Raw genomic sequence first — 15,392 nt, 5'->3', positions numbered from 1 at the left:
AGGTGTTGATGCAGGAGATCGTAATTCAGGGTAAATTCCAGGACAAAGGTAAAACAGAATTCAAAAGTCCGAGTACAGAAAGTTACAGACCTTAACCTTAGACAACTGCTAATTTGAACCCCTGGTATTACAACATTTATTTATCCACAAAAAGTAGATTACAATTAATACATTTAATATCTTTTTAGATAAGTCTGGCAAATTTTGTATTCATTATATTTTTGTGATAAGCAAATAGTTTTTGAAATAATATATTTAGATTATTTATTAAAAAAACAGTCGAACCTCACAACAGACTGTTGCACAGGGGCTTGTTCCCATTATCAAATACAAAACTAATACATGTATATATATACACAGTATTTAGTTGGGCTGAGAGTGGGAAAAAGCCCCTGTGGTTAGAAGATTGGCCAATTTCATGACTTATATATCATATACACAGTATTTAGTTGGGGTGAGAGTGGGAACAAGCCCCTGTGGTTAGAAGATTGGCCAATTTCATGACTTATATATTATACAGACAGTATTTAGTTGGGCTGAGAGTGGGAACAAGCTCCTGTGGTTGGAAGATTGATCAATTTCATGACTTATTGCTTAACTTTTCAGGGGAGATGATGTGCTGAACTTTTAAACAGAAATTAAAGGAAATGATATTTATTTTTAAATTTGAAAAAAAAAAAACTACCTTCTTTTCTCTTTAAGGAGAATTAAAGTTTTGCAAGCTGGAGTTCTCTTCATAATGCCAATTTAAAACTAATGGCTCTAAAGGGCCTGAATAGCTCCCCTGGCTTGATAAACAACATTCTATTATCATAAAAGTGGCAATGTTTATAAAAATTTCTAATTTCTATAGAACATTCATATCAGTTGCACTGAATTCTGTCTAGTAGTTTCTGGGTTTGAAAGAAATAAGATTAAAAATAGCAAAAAAACTACAAAATAACTCCAATATGGCTTACCAGATTAACTTTATTTGACCATAGATAATCTCATAATTCCAACATGGCTTACCAGATTAACTTTATGTGACCATAGATAATCTCATCATGCTGAATACTTTCAACCCATGTCAGAATGTGGCTAAACTGAACGATTTTGGAGATATATTTGAAAAACTTCTGACTAACCCCTACATGTATGTTCTATTTTTAGTAATGGTGGCCATGTTTTTGACGGATCAAAAATCCCCCCAAAAGTTCTATGCAGAATACCCTAAGGAACACTCATACCAGTTTGGTTCTAATTGGTACAGAAGTATCAGAGAAGAAAAGTTTTGAAAAATCTTTAATGATGACAGATCCCAAGTGATGGCAATAGCTCACATGGCCCTTTTGGCCAGGTGAACTAACAAGTAACAAAACAAAAATCTACATGTACAAAAGAAAGTTTTTTTTATTAAATGAGAAAGTTTAATGTTCACAATATATACATGTACATGTACTAAAATTTTAAGTGTACCCAACGACAAAAACTAAGTTATTACAATATAAACAGTGACATAATTAGAAATATTCTTTCAAATTTATCCCATATGCCTGATGTTTAATGCAAATAAAATCTGTAGTAACATTACAAACCACAAGTTACTGACAGAAATGCATACACAAATATTTACCATACTGACCAGTACTGAACTAAAGTTAGGGATCTTCACTTTATAAGATAAATTGTACTTCATCATCACCTTCCCTACATTTGACAGCTTTTGAGAATCAACGGAAGAAAATAAATAAGAAAAAAAATGATTGCATCAAATGTTGAAATTTAAATAACGGTTGTCAAATAAAAACAAAATATAATAGTTTTAATGTTCAGACTAAAAATGATTGTTTGTTTCTCATATTTAAAACTTTTAGCAAACCTTGTACATTGTATTAGTCTTTTATGTGTCAGTCCCTATAAGAATCAGGCAGTGGGTGAAACATGACAAAAAAAACCCCCACCATTTTGATAGTGTAATTTGGCTATTTGCACCATCAGAATCAAGGAAAACAGACAAGATTTTCCTTATTATGCTGGACTATTGAGTTACAATTTCGTTAAAATGCGCTGACAATGAACATTTCAAGGGCAGATATCTCTGTCAAAAAGCCCATTTTTCTAACATTCTATTGAAAAATTTCTGAGCAAAGCCAATGATGCAGAGATTAAATAGTGTTATTTTCAAATAGAGAAAGTATCCTTGAGTGATATTACATTGCCAGATTGGTGGGTTTTTGACATGCACGTTTCTGATTTTTTCAATTTTTTTTTTTGCCTGATTCTAACAAACACTTACACTTAATAAATTGAACCTTATAGACAAAAATGATAAAAATAACTTTTTTGACAAAAAGCACCTAAGTAAGAATAATCATATGATCCATAACTTTTGGTTCAGTATACATGTTCACCATGTATTAGCCACACAATCTTACCAGCCATCTGTAAATTTACCATTTGTAAATCTTTGAATAATTAACAATCCAAAATGAATGTAAAAAAAAAACACAACAGAACTAAAGAGAATCAAAAAAACAATCTCTGCATTTCCTCTCACCCATCAGTATTTACATAATTTCCTAACTCTACCCCTATTTGCATTTTGAAACTGCAGGAGATATCCAAGGGTGACCCTATTCCATATGTAATCCATCTAATTCATAATATATCTCGACATTGAGATGTTTTAATAGTTTCTAACAGATGTGGATTATCCTGGAACTGTCACTTAATCGAATGATCTGAACACTAGCCAAAACTGCCAATTTTCAATTTCAAATGGTTTAAGTTTAGAAATGTTTAACTGTATAAAAATGATTATCTTTGTTTTATAAAATTTGTTCAGAAAGCCACTACTTAGGATCAAAATCAATATCTTAGTACATGTAATCCTACAATACACCATATGATGTATGAATTACAAATCACGGGTCATTGATGTATGTTTGTAAGGAAAAAAGTATCATACATGTACATGTACATTGTAAGTAAGTAAGTAACTATACCTGGAGTTGGCTGAGCTACAACAGGAGCTGGTCCAACTGGTGCACCACCAGCCATCTCAGACTTAGGGTATGACATTGTTCAGTAGTCTATAATAGAAACATTCAACAGTTATTCAAGCTTATTCATTCAGTTATTGTAACAAAAGCGGGCATAGAATGTATATATGTGGTATATCATGAATACAGCTTCTAAATTTACTTTCCATTCCAGTTCTGTAACTACTACAATCAACAGAACAACAGAAGGTGTAACAGACAGACAGACACACATAGACTTAAAGATCAGTTTATACCCTCAACTTGTAAGCTGAGAGTAAAATCATAATTATGTTAGTGTACATGCCTGTATTTGACAATCCAGATTTCTTAAAACCTACAATATATAAATCTAAGTGAAATTTAATGTTATAAAAAGATATAGATTGATGCTTCATCCTGTTTTCAACTGCATGTATTTACTGTATAAACATGTGCACCAATGACTTAAATCAATACAAGTATATACCCTATTTACACATACTGTTTATGATTTGTACTCAAGTATGCACAGTATTGCATAATCAGGAAGAAAAGCAAAAGCTCATGAAATCTATAATAAGTGCATTAAGTGCGTGTAACATAGATATGTATACTAAAAAACTTATCAAAATACCTCTGTAACTAAGAGTTGCACTATTTTGTATTATAAAGTAGTTTTGAAAATTAAATGCATGTGCATGTACTGTACATGTTAATATGCCAATCTACGTTGTATAAAGATACTGATAGACTAAAATCTCTTTTTTTTTCTTTTTTAAAACATGTGTGATTTAATTTTAAATTGGGCATGTCCATAATAAAGTCTAAAAATATTAACACCATAAAAAAATTTACTTGAGTCAATATCTGCATTTAGCAAATGCATAAGTAAAAGTCTGTTTGATGCAGAATAACATACATGTACAAGGGTAAAACTATATGAACCTGCCACTTTATATATATATATATATATATTGCAAGATCTAAGTTAATCTTCTTAAGCAGTCTACTGGAAAATATACATGTAGACACTTAATAATCCATGTATATGGTGAACTGGAGGAGTTGACAGAAGTCAGTATTTTATTCCTTATAATTAACATTTTTGTAGAAATGATTATTGCCACATAAACTACTCATAATTTGAGAAAATCTTCACATGAATAAAGGAGACCAATCTCTTAAAAAATCGTCGATGCCCAAAATGAGAAGTGCAAGGTCTACATGACAATCAATAGTCCTTTTCACATTTACAGAATACAAGCCAATTTTGCTCAGATTGTGTACATGCAGTACTATACTTGTACAAAAAGAATATTACAGGAACATTGCAAGATATTTTAAATTACAGGTCAAAATGTAGATCTACATCATAACATTTAGGTGCATACTTTTGCAACAGACAGTTTAAAGTTTTTTTTACATTCAACAGTAGATTAATATCCAGGTACGGTTCACGTTTCAGATCCCAATGAAGTCAATTGGCATTGGAAAAATAATTCAATAATCTAAAGTTTTTAACCAAATCATCAAAATTGATAAAATAATTAAACTTAATACCTTTCTTACCTGAAAATTTACCTTTAACAAGGTTTTAATATGGTTCAATGACCTTGTGGTTTAATTATAGATTATTGAGTGATTTTTATGTACAATAGTCCGACTTTCTATTTACTTCTGTGCTTAGGAACTGGAACAACAAAAAAGTTCACGTCACGTCTTTGAGCTCATACGATATTTAAACGATTGTGATGACTTTTAAACACAATTATTTGTAACTACCAGTAGTTACATTGCACATGTACATTTATTGTCAACATTTCATTCACACATATTTAGGTATTTAAATTTGATTTTCAATAAACCTGAATCATGGAACATCATGTTTTGATAATTTATTGGTGAATAAATATTCAACAATAGCATAGGGGTCAGATTCATCAAATTTTTGCCAAGGTCAATACAAAAATGGAGAAATGAATAAAAAAATCAAGTTGTCTGGATTAAATTTAGGTTATTAATTCATAATATTTTCAAACCTGCATTATTACATGAAGTACATAGCTACCATTTAATATTACTGTAGACAGTCCTGAATACTGCATTTTCCAGATTAATGCACCCACCATGTAAATATTTTATACAATACAAAAACAGTTAAGTTGTATTAAAAGACTTGTGTAAATTAATCCAGCAAAAACACCCTTCAACTGTTTCCGACTTATTCCATGTAAATGTGCAATATACATGTACTGTTTATTCTTTTGACATTGTGTCTTAATGAGAACAGTCTTGCATAAGAAAATTAATTTCATATGCCCATCTGCTCAAACAAAATTGACCATCTGCCATTCACACTTTGGACAGTAACTCAATATTCCTTTAACAACTTTCATTTGAAAATTAAAAAAAAATATCCCTTATTCTTTTCTTTGTTAATATGGCACTTGATTCAGAAAAAGAGGTATTTTTTTTTAAATAATTTTTCGTACCATGTTTGTCATTGTAAAAGAAAGCTCTCTGCAGTAAATTTTGCTTTGATTTGTTTTCTGAGTTTATGTATCAGGCATGAGACCGCAATTAATTTTCAAGTGCATTTCAATATACACATTTGAGCAGATTAAAAAAATTCCACCAGCGCAAACTGAATAAAACTTCTCTGGCCTAAAGATATGTACAAACAGGATTTAATATATAAATTGTAGAAAATTTTACCATCATTTTCTGAAATTAATACATATAATTCGGAGATGGAGTAAACATGACAAATGAACTGAGTTAAAAGTCCTAAATTTTAACCTTCTTCCACTGAACCAAATCACAACTTTTAGTCAGAATTGATTAATGAAAAAAAATCCCATGTAATTTTAACCTATTTTCTACCAATTAGAGGCAAAACTTCAGCTTCAGTTTCCAGTAAAAATATGAAAAAATGTGGAAGGTACCTACTACCAAAGTTCGAACTACATTCGTATACAACGAAAACCAAGGGGAATTAATTGTGTTCTCGTACCTATTAGATCAATAAATGTGCTCAATTCGAATAAAAACTGCACTCATGTCAAGATGAACCTTTTTTGACTTCAAGTACAAAGTTTCATCATGACTAGTTGAAAAATATATAAGTTACAGCAAATTTAGTATCAGTGGTACATTGCATGACTCGCATGTCCAATGGTCGAAGGAAATAAGGCCCCTCTAAAATGTACATTTTTTTTTAAATGCAATAATTTTGTGATTTTTTACATTGGTTGCATCATATTATGTGTATTTGATGCAATAAAGTTCAGTTTACTCAAGTTCCAGCTGCTTTAAGGCCAAAAATTGGGTTTTTATACATGCGGCCATGGTCAATGCACTTTTAGACCATGTATAGGGATACACATATGAAAACTCATTTTATGATGCTGACAATGACTTAAATTGATCAACTTCAAACATAAAGTGGTCTACACATATCAAATGTACATTGAAAACAATAAGAAGTGGTTTCAAAGCTAAAACTGTCACTCCAGATCAATTTAAACCAGACCTGTACAGAGCTTGTTCAAGTGCGATTGTGTCCGATATTAAAAGTTAGCCTTTATTTGGGTTTTGAATGATGAAAAATCTGAAACAAATGTAAGATAATGTAAGGTTCCAAGCTTATCAGGTACATAAGCAGACAGTCAGCTGTATTTTTCTAGTTTTTCTACAAAAAATTTCATTTTTGAAACCTTATAGTGTATGCGGAACTCTAAAATTAGGTGTTTTTGAGACATCACAAGGTATATACATGTAGTGACTTACATTAGATGCATGAATATCAATGGAATGAATATATTAGGTTTTTTTTATATTATTTATATTATTTACTAGCAAAAGATTCAGACCAATAAAACACATATCTGTGATTTTATAGATCCTAAGACAAGGCTGTGAAAACCCCTGATTTTGCCATATTTCATTGACTGGGTTCAAAAAAATTACACTAAATTGTCAGATTTCTGCCTAAACCTTGTTCATAAAGTATGTTTTTTGTTGATTTGATGTTCCTAGTGTATAGTTAGAGGAGAAAAACTCAAAGCTGTACAATATTTTCCCCACTGGTCTATATTTCATACCTAGCACCTTAGCAAAAGTGCAATTTCAATGGAAAATCCCATAGAAACCATATTTTTTATTTTAATTTCAGAAAATAGAGAATAAAGGGGCCAAATCTTATTATTTCATGTAGGTTTACTGAATTCTTGAAAATAAACACCACATTACCCCCAGGAAATACTAACAAATACAATTTCTGATACCCTGGCAACCCCCTTATTAGGCACGAGACAGCAATTAATTTTCAAGTGCATTTCAATATACACATTTGAGCAGATTAAAAAAATTCCACCGGCGCAAACTGAATAAAACTTCTCTGGCCTAAAGATATATACAAACAGGATTTTATATATAAATTGTAGAAAATTTTACCATCATTTTCTGAAATTAATACATATAATTCGGAGATGGGGTAAACATGACAAATGAACCGAGTTAAAAGTCCTAAATTTTAACCTTCTTCCACTGAACCAATTCACAACTTTTAGTCAGAATTGATTAATGAAAAAAAATCCCATGTAATTTTAACCTATTTTCTACCAATTAGAGGCAAAACTTCAGCAAATAAGTTTCCAGTAAAAATATGAAAAAATGTGGAAGGTACCTACTACCAAAGTTGGAACTATATTCGTATACAACAAAAACCAAGGGGAATTAATTGTGTTCTCGTACCATCAGAGATATAGAACTTTCAACAGCGACAAAAAGAGGTATCAACTATTTATTTATAACAGACCTCTATTGTGACTCCATAACTATATGTCATAGATTCAAGCCTCTACCTACATGTATGCAAGTTTCATTCAAAGCTATTGTGGCAAACAAAAGCTACATGTACATGTACATGTGTACAAGGTATATTTTTAAGTAGCACTCCAAATAAAAAAAAAGAATCATGCAAAATTTGATTCATGATTGGAAAGCCTATATACATGTACATATTTCTATTTTTTATATTTTGTTTAAAATGTTACAGTAAACAGAAATTAGCATGTGGCTTTTCATATACATGTGTTAGGAGATAAAAAGTACATGTATTTAGAATGAACTGTAGAATTCAAAATTAAAAGAGATAATTTCTGTAAATGACACTAAAATATGATATAATCTGTTGGATTTTCCATGTGGATTATCTCCTAACAGATTGGAATGAACTATTGTGCATTTCATCACATAGACCTATAAGCATTTGGGATATCTAATTATATACAGATATCCCCAAAATCAAAATGAAGAAAAAAAAACATGACTCCGATGTTTTGAAATTTGCCTTCAGCATTATTTTGTTCATAATATATCCATTGTTTGACAAATAATTCCAACATCGAACATTTTAGATGTTTTTTTTTGTTTGACAGTTTTTTTTTTTTTTTTTTTTTTTTTTGGGGGGGGGAGTTAATTTTAGTTGTTCAAATGTATAAATGATTTAATTTTCAAAGTAAGAATTGATTCAACAGAAAAATTACTTGTACAAAAAATGGTATATAGAACATTTTAAAATTTATCATTTAGAAATAAAAAAGTTTTGATAATCTTATCATAGAAATTACCCTACAGTGTATAAATTTAGAATTCTAAAAAACTTTTAAATAAATTTCAATCAAATAATTATTTGAATAGGAATTGAAATAAGATAAGCTTCATTTTGAAATAATTTGCCTTAAAAGGCAAAGTGTTTCCAAAATATAAATATTTATCTTTTAGAAAATAGATTCTAGATGTATATAGTCATTTTTGTCCAATACCGCACTTTAATAAGTCAAATACTAGCATATCTCTATGTACATAGTAGATAATTCATCCTTACTGTTGAATTGTATTATATCCTAAATGGCTCCCCATACTTGTTGAATCTCTGTACCAGAAGTAGGGTATGACAACAATAAAGGTGGATAGCTGACATTCGATTTTCATTCACTGGTTTAATAATTAAACTAAGACAAGAATATGACATAATATACAGAAGTGGAAAGTAAAATGTCTGAATTTTATTTTTTATAAATTACATTAGCCTCATCAGGCAAAATTGCATGAAACACATTTTGACCTCGGAAATGGAGATAACCCATTATATACACTTTTTGTTGTTTTGAGAACACATCCTTCATCAGTATTTTCAACAATTTGTTATTTTTATAGCGTGCGCCGCGAAGCTGTGCGAGCTCTACCGTTATTATGTGTACTTACTAAATTTCCCTTAAGGTTTCCCAATATACTAACAAAAAAAAGTCAGGTCTTGGAAGTAACAAAAAGTGACTGTCCTTACAGAGAAAATTCATCATTTCCTTCATTTAAACAAATAAAAAAATATGCATGTAGGTTAAGATTATGTTTCTGTAAAAATACATTTGTCTTTTCTGATAGTTTTCAAGTCTTTTCCTAATTTGTTTTACTTATTTAAAGAAATGAATGTTATGTTTATAAAAACTTCGGGGAAACTCATGGATGTACATATGTGTATCTCCGCTGTTCCACTGTTGCTGTTGTTAAGAACCTAACCCGCTTTGGAAAAAATGTAACTCCGATTATATTATCAAAATGGAAGCACAGTTTTCCTAAGATAGGAAAGGCAACCATTTTCTTGTTTGGAATTTGCAGCTGTTGTCTAAATTTTGTTTACGTCACATGATATGTGTAAAAATATTCCCACCATCCGTGGAGAACTTAATATTTACGGTATCTGCACAGATTGATCTGACAGGTCAAAACTGAAATGGATATTGCTAGAGATGCCCTTAAGGGATAAAAAAATGTAAAGTATTGCAAAGTGCTATAAAGTTATTGACCATTTTGAGAGTGAGGGGAAAGGGGGTATGCTCATGGGGTTGGAATTTTTGGGGAAAAAAAGTGTTCAAGTTATTCATTTATTGAAAAAAAAATTCCCCCCATTAATTAACAAGACATATTTTCAAACAGAAATATTGATTTTGCTTGCTGCTAAAATATAAATAAAAATATTGCACTTCTGAAGCATGGCCGAAAGAATTGGTAAAAGAAAATGGATGACATTTGTTTACACTTTTGCCATATGACTTTTTTGGCGGGAAAATTGGTAAACAAATAGAATGGGTATTCCCAAAATCTAATTAAATAAATGCTATTCAGATATCAAGATAATTTAACAGGGACACAGTTAATGGTCCATGGTGCAAAATATAGTTCGATAGAAATTTTATCACTGGAGAAAAAGAATCAAGTTTGTTAAAAATAAAATTAATAAATTATATTGTATTTGATAAATTAGCCCATAAAGGACAAAGGTGAACATGTTTTAAAATCATTGACTATATGAGAATAGTAATATAAAGTCTTTGATAGAAGTAAAATACCTGTTTCCGGAGTAGTACTTCTTTATTTTATGCATATGAAAGTGATAGACTAGAGCAAAAAAACTTTATACATGCATCAAGAGTGAATCTTGGGTAAATGTATGTCATAAATGGAGAGGTTATTTTGATGAATTGACAAAGATAATTCATCAGTGGACTTACATTGTCTCTTTTTTTAAAAAGTATAAATTTTTTTGGCACCCTTAGGCTCTACTTCTGAAAATGACGACAGGAAATGGCAGCTGGCAATTTTTCTGGCGACAGAATTTTGGAAGCCAGAGCAGCTTCCGTATATTTCAGTTAAATAAGATAATTTTGGTGTTTTCTCACCTTAAATCAGAATTATGAAGGGACTCAGGAAGATTTGAAGTGAAAAAACCTTTGAAATTGTCTGCTTTCTTTTGTTTGAAATGTTTGCATTTGTGTGACGTTAACATGTTTCCTACCAATCGGAATCATAATGTTTCGTGTGCTTTTCATTTTTGGGTATTTTTGACGTTTTCTTCTATTTTATTTTTAGGGCATTAGAGAAACAGAATCTACACTCAAAGCTTGTTGATTATGAATTTTTCATATCTTGTGAAATAAATTTTATAATTTGAATAGCTCGGCAAGCCTCGCCAACAAAACTATAAAATTTATTTCACTCAATGTGAGAAATTCATAATCAACTCGTTATCGTTGTGGTTCCCTGCATAGAAGTAAACAAAATGCAGATTTCATCTTTGAATCAAAATGTTTGGTCCAAAAACACTGCTAATTGTTATATACCTTCTGGTTTGTTTCCACTTCTTTTACTTTTGCCGTATTGGAACTGTAACTCTTAACTGTCAAACTAGTTTTCTGTTTGTTTGGGTGTGGTTTGTTGTGCACCGGTACACACCGATTATCTCCCCTTACACATTCGGTGTTTCTAATTATTTACGTCGTTTAAAATTGACCGGAAATAGTCAATCGTTCAACTCATTCAGTGAATTGATAATTTGTGATCAGGAAATTTATATAATCCTTTAGTATTCAAGATAGAATTGACCATTTCAAAATTGTAAAAGTGTTTATAATCATCTACTTTTCCGGAATGGCCTAGATTAAATATTAGAGAAGATAAGATAAAATATTTTATTCACCAATCATGGACCCTCTCGGGTTAGAAAAAAAAATAATGCAATGATTACAGTGATTTTGAAAAAATGTGCAAATACAATATAATCATGAATGTTAACTCCTTAAAGCAAGTAGGAATGTAGTCTGACACATATATCCTTTATTCTTTAAACATCAACATCTTAGGCACAGAGATACAAATAAACGCCACATATATAATTTATAAGAACACCGAGAATAGTAATAATACACATGCATTACAAGTAAATTTATTAGAAGGTGCACTAGAAAATTTCATTTAACTTTTCACCCGGAGAGTCTGTTTTTTTTTTTTTTTTTTTTTTTTTTTTTTTTTGTTAATGATACAAGTAAATTTGCACAAATTATTAAGATCAGAAGAAGTTTACTGTTCATTAAATTATAAAATTTCATGATATTTGGTCTATTTCTAAACTTGATATCAAGGCATAAATTTCTTTCATCTACAAAAGCCTAACATGTAAATAAATAGTGATATTCATCTCCTAAATTTGTTATCTGCACATGAAAGACACTTTCTATCTTCCCTGAGTATGTTGCCATCTTCCAGACTGTATATATGGGCAGTTTGTAATTCATGGTCCAAAATCTAAAAAAGTTTTTATATTTCTATCATTTGACTCATTGAAATAATGTTCTAGTTAATTTTTGATCTTTATAGATTCAGTAATTTAGAGATTTTGGAGAAGTGTGCACGTTAGAATGCCAATTCTGATGGAATTGGTCAATGAGTTTTTGCTAGCAAGAATGTTTTTGAAAAAGTTTAACCACGTAGTGTTACCAGTGTATTTCATTAAAGCTGAGTTATGTACAGAATTGCAGGTACGTATGCATGTTGTCTTGCTTGTCGGTGATTAAATTTGCCCAATATTTTATCCATAGTCCAAAGAGTGTCTCCATAATTCACCATAAATCATAAAATCTGGTGTAGATTTCTTTGCATTCAGAAGAATTTTGCAAAAATTTAAGTGGACAGGTTCAATTAATAGTATTATTGGTTTGCTCCAAACTTCACACTCATATATAAATGAATCGACCGTATAATTTTATTAATTAAACCGTAATTGAATAGGTACATTATGTAATCTCTCTTCCTTCAAAACATCGTACATAGCTCTGACAGCCTTTTCTGCATTGTGCTTTATTGCTTTAACGAATTAAACTACCTGTCTTAGAGAATATTACTCCTAAGTACATAAAATCATTAACAATTTCTACACTTTTATCATTGTGTATAAATGATAAGTTGTTACAAATTCTACCCCTAGAAAAGATAAGCATCTTGTTTTTGTCAACATTTACTTATAATTTCCACAAACCACAAAAAAAAATCATTCAAAATATCTAACTGTATCTGTAAATCTTTTCCAGATTCAGCTAACAATACACTATCATCAGTATATAATAAAATGAAAAAGTTTAATATATTTACCTAGTTCTATATCTATATCATGTGGCAAGTCAAAAAGGCCAATGATATTATTATCTACCATAAAATCTTCTAGATCATCAATAAGATTGAAAGGAGTGAAAGGATTTCTCCTTGTCTGAACCTAAATAACAACGGAAGTAATCTGAGTTTTCTTTAACATGGAAAATACGAGATTTTATATTTACAAGTTCACAATTACATTGCGTATTTTCCAATTGATAGAACACTTCAGAAGTTTTGACCATAGTCCAGGTCGCCAAGCAGTAACGAAAGATCTCGAAATGTCTGTAAAGGCACAAAATACTCTTTCTTTTTATGTTGCAGTAAATAAAGCAATAAATGCAAAGATAAAATGCAATCTATAGTTGAGTATACTCAACCAGATTGATTTTATTTTAGTGTACAAAAATGTTCTACAAAACTACTCAACCTGCTATTTAGCACTGTTCTAAAAAAAGTTTACCCATACACCTCAAAATTGTAAATAGTCTGTAATTTTTAGGATCACGCATATCGCCTTTACTCTAACACATGTTAGTGTACATTGGAAAATAACTGAATTACGCTCTTACCCTACCAGTGCAGCTGCTCCATGCCTCTAGTTTTTTAGTGGAGTCCGAGTTGCTCATTTACATTTGTTACTTTGTATGTATTTTTGGTTATTTTATGTTTTTTGTTGTGTGTGTCTGTTTTCCATGTCTGGTCTTTGTCCCTGTATTACATTCTTTTAATTTCCGCTAGAATCTTGGTTCCCTTGATTACTCTTTGAACGGGAGAGGGTAATATATAACATTTACAGTATGAGCTTTGATCATTTAAATTTGCATTTCCTTTGAATTTTCCCATTAATTTTCATAAACTTAATTACTCGTAAGAATCAGCTGGTAAAATCCTTTTTATTTTCGTTTATGCTTGTTTATTTGGATGTTGAAGCTTCAAAACCTATCACACACCACCTAGAAAACAACAATGTCACATACATTACAGCAAGTTATACATAACGTTGCTGCTATTTCAACAAATAGTCAAAATAATCATGCATTAACAAAATTATATCAAAGAAGCTTCTATTTCTATATCCCCACAAAGAACGTTTGGGGGTATAGGAATCACCCTGCCCGTCCGACTGTCTGTCCACATTTCTTGTATAAGCACGACTCCTCCTTAACCGCTGAAAGAATTTCAATGAAATGGTTGGGCATCATATGCAGATGCGCGTGAAGGCGGGTGACTCCAAAGGGAGACAATACAGCAACCGTTTAGGTCTCACTAACCACTTCTAACGTTTCCATTACTTTACATGTTAAAAAGTAATTTTCAATGTCTCACTGTGAATTCCCAGGACAAATGACATCTTGAAGCTGCATACCGTTGCGAAGCTTGGAAAATAAGGCTTCCAAAATCAGTGTGCTAATAGTACGATGATAGTAGAAATTCTTCACAAAATTTACTTGAATAAATAATACTGAAAATCCACATTTTTACCTGTTCTGCTAACTGACAGCATGGAGGCAAATTACTCACACATGTAAACAATATTCATACACTTTTGTAGTTAATTACATATATGATTTTAAAGTACACATTCTCAGCTTTATTTTGACTACTTTTAATCATAATACACACAAATAATGCACTTACAATGCATATGTCTAGGTTCAGTGTGTTTTTGGTACTGCCATTTGACCCGGAAGTGGTTAGTGAGACCTTAACATCTAAGTCCGATTTCAAGCGGGCGTATTGTCTTGGTAAGATACCTCACACAATTTCTGGTTGTGTTTTGTTTGTTTATTTCTTTTCAAGTCTGTGCCATTGAAAATTGAATGCTTTATTTTCATTGAAATATTTAAAAAATGCATTGTGGGCGCAGCTTGATACGACCACAGAGATTGAACTCTGAACTGTCGGACAAATCATTCAAACTAGATACAACTTTACTTTTTTATTGTGATAAGACATTTGACCCTTTTCGATCCTTAATTCCTAAATGGTTTCAGTCACAACTTCCAAAATCAATTCCAACATTCCTTTGGGGTATTAATGGTACTTTATAGTAGAATCTTGGAGAGTTCAATTCCTTTTACCCAAGTTGTCATCCGGAAATCATGCAAAAATCATGTTTGTGGTCCCTTATTCTTAATTGGCTCGAGTCTTTTGTTTTGTTGTTGTTTATGTTTTTGTTTTTTGTTTGTTTGCTTGGTTTGTTAAGTATATTATGTTGTAGTATAATTCTTGAATAAGAGATCCATTCACTTTTACTCCAATAACTGTCTACATGCACATCGAGAAAATGCTTGTTTCTGACACAGTTCGCCCCTTCATTCCTTACCCCACCATCAATCACAGCTAGCCTCACCTTTGTGGTATAGAGTATTGCTTTCACTGGAGTTATAAAATGTA

The 15,392-nt window shown here is 30.9% G+C and overlaps 1 protein-coding gene across 10 annotated transcripts in view; it reads right to left on the bottom strand.

Moving 5' to 3' along the window:
• LOC148624744 (phospholipid scramblase 1-like) overlaps positions 1–11,346 on the bottom strand; it is a 28,804-nt gene extending 17,458 nt beyond the window's left edge. For 9 of the 10 annotated variants that reach the window (XR_015919753.1, XR_015919755.1, XM_088567609.1 and 6 more), the window contains exons 1-2: positions 11,189–11,346; positions 2,988–3,074 (exon numbers count right to left, since the gene is read on the bottom strand). Coding sequence is in view for 8 of the 10 variants with exons in the window: in XM_088567609.1 (XP_088423735.1) it covers positions 2,988–3,063 (76 nt within the window). In the remaining 2 variants the exon portion in view is untranslated. Of the gene's footprint in view, positions 1–2,987; positions 3,075–4,574; positions 4,699–11,188 lie in introns of those variants that run through there. The other variant, XM_088567613.1, reaches the window with a different exon arrangement.
• Positions 11,347–15,392: the final 4,046 nt, after the last annotated feature.

Source organism: Perna viridis, chromosome 2, assembly GCF_037379345.1.
Source record: "Perna viridis isolate PV_CMFRI_1.1 ecotype Kerala chromosome 2, ASM3737934v1, whole genome shotgun sequence".
NCBI classification, from domain to species: Eukaryota; Metazoa; Mollusca; class Bivalvia; order Mytilida; family Mytilidae; genus Perna; species Perna viridis.
This window is presented reverse-complemented; position numbering and strand designations above follow the sequence as displayed.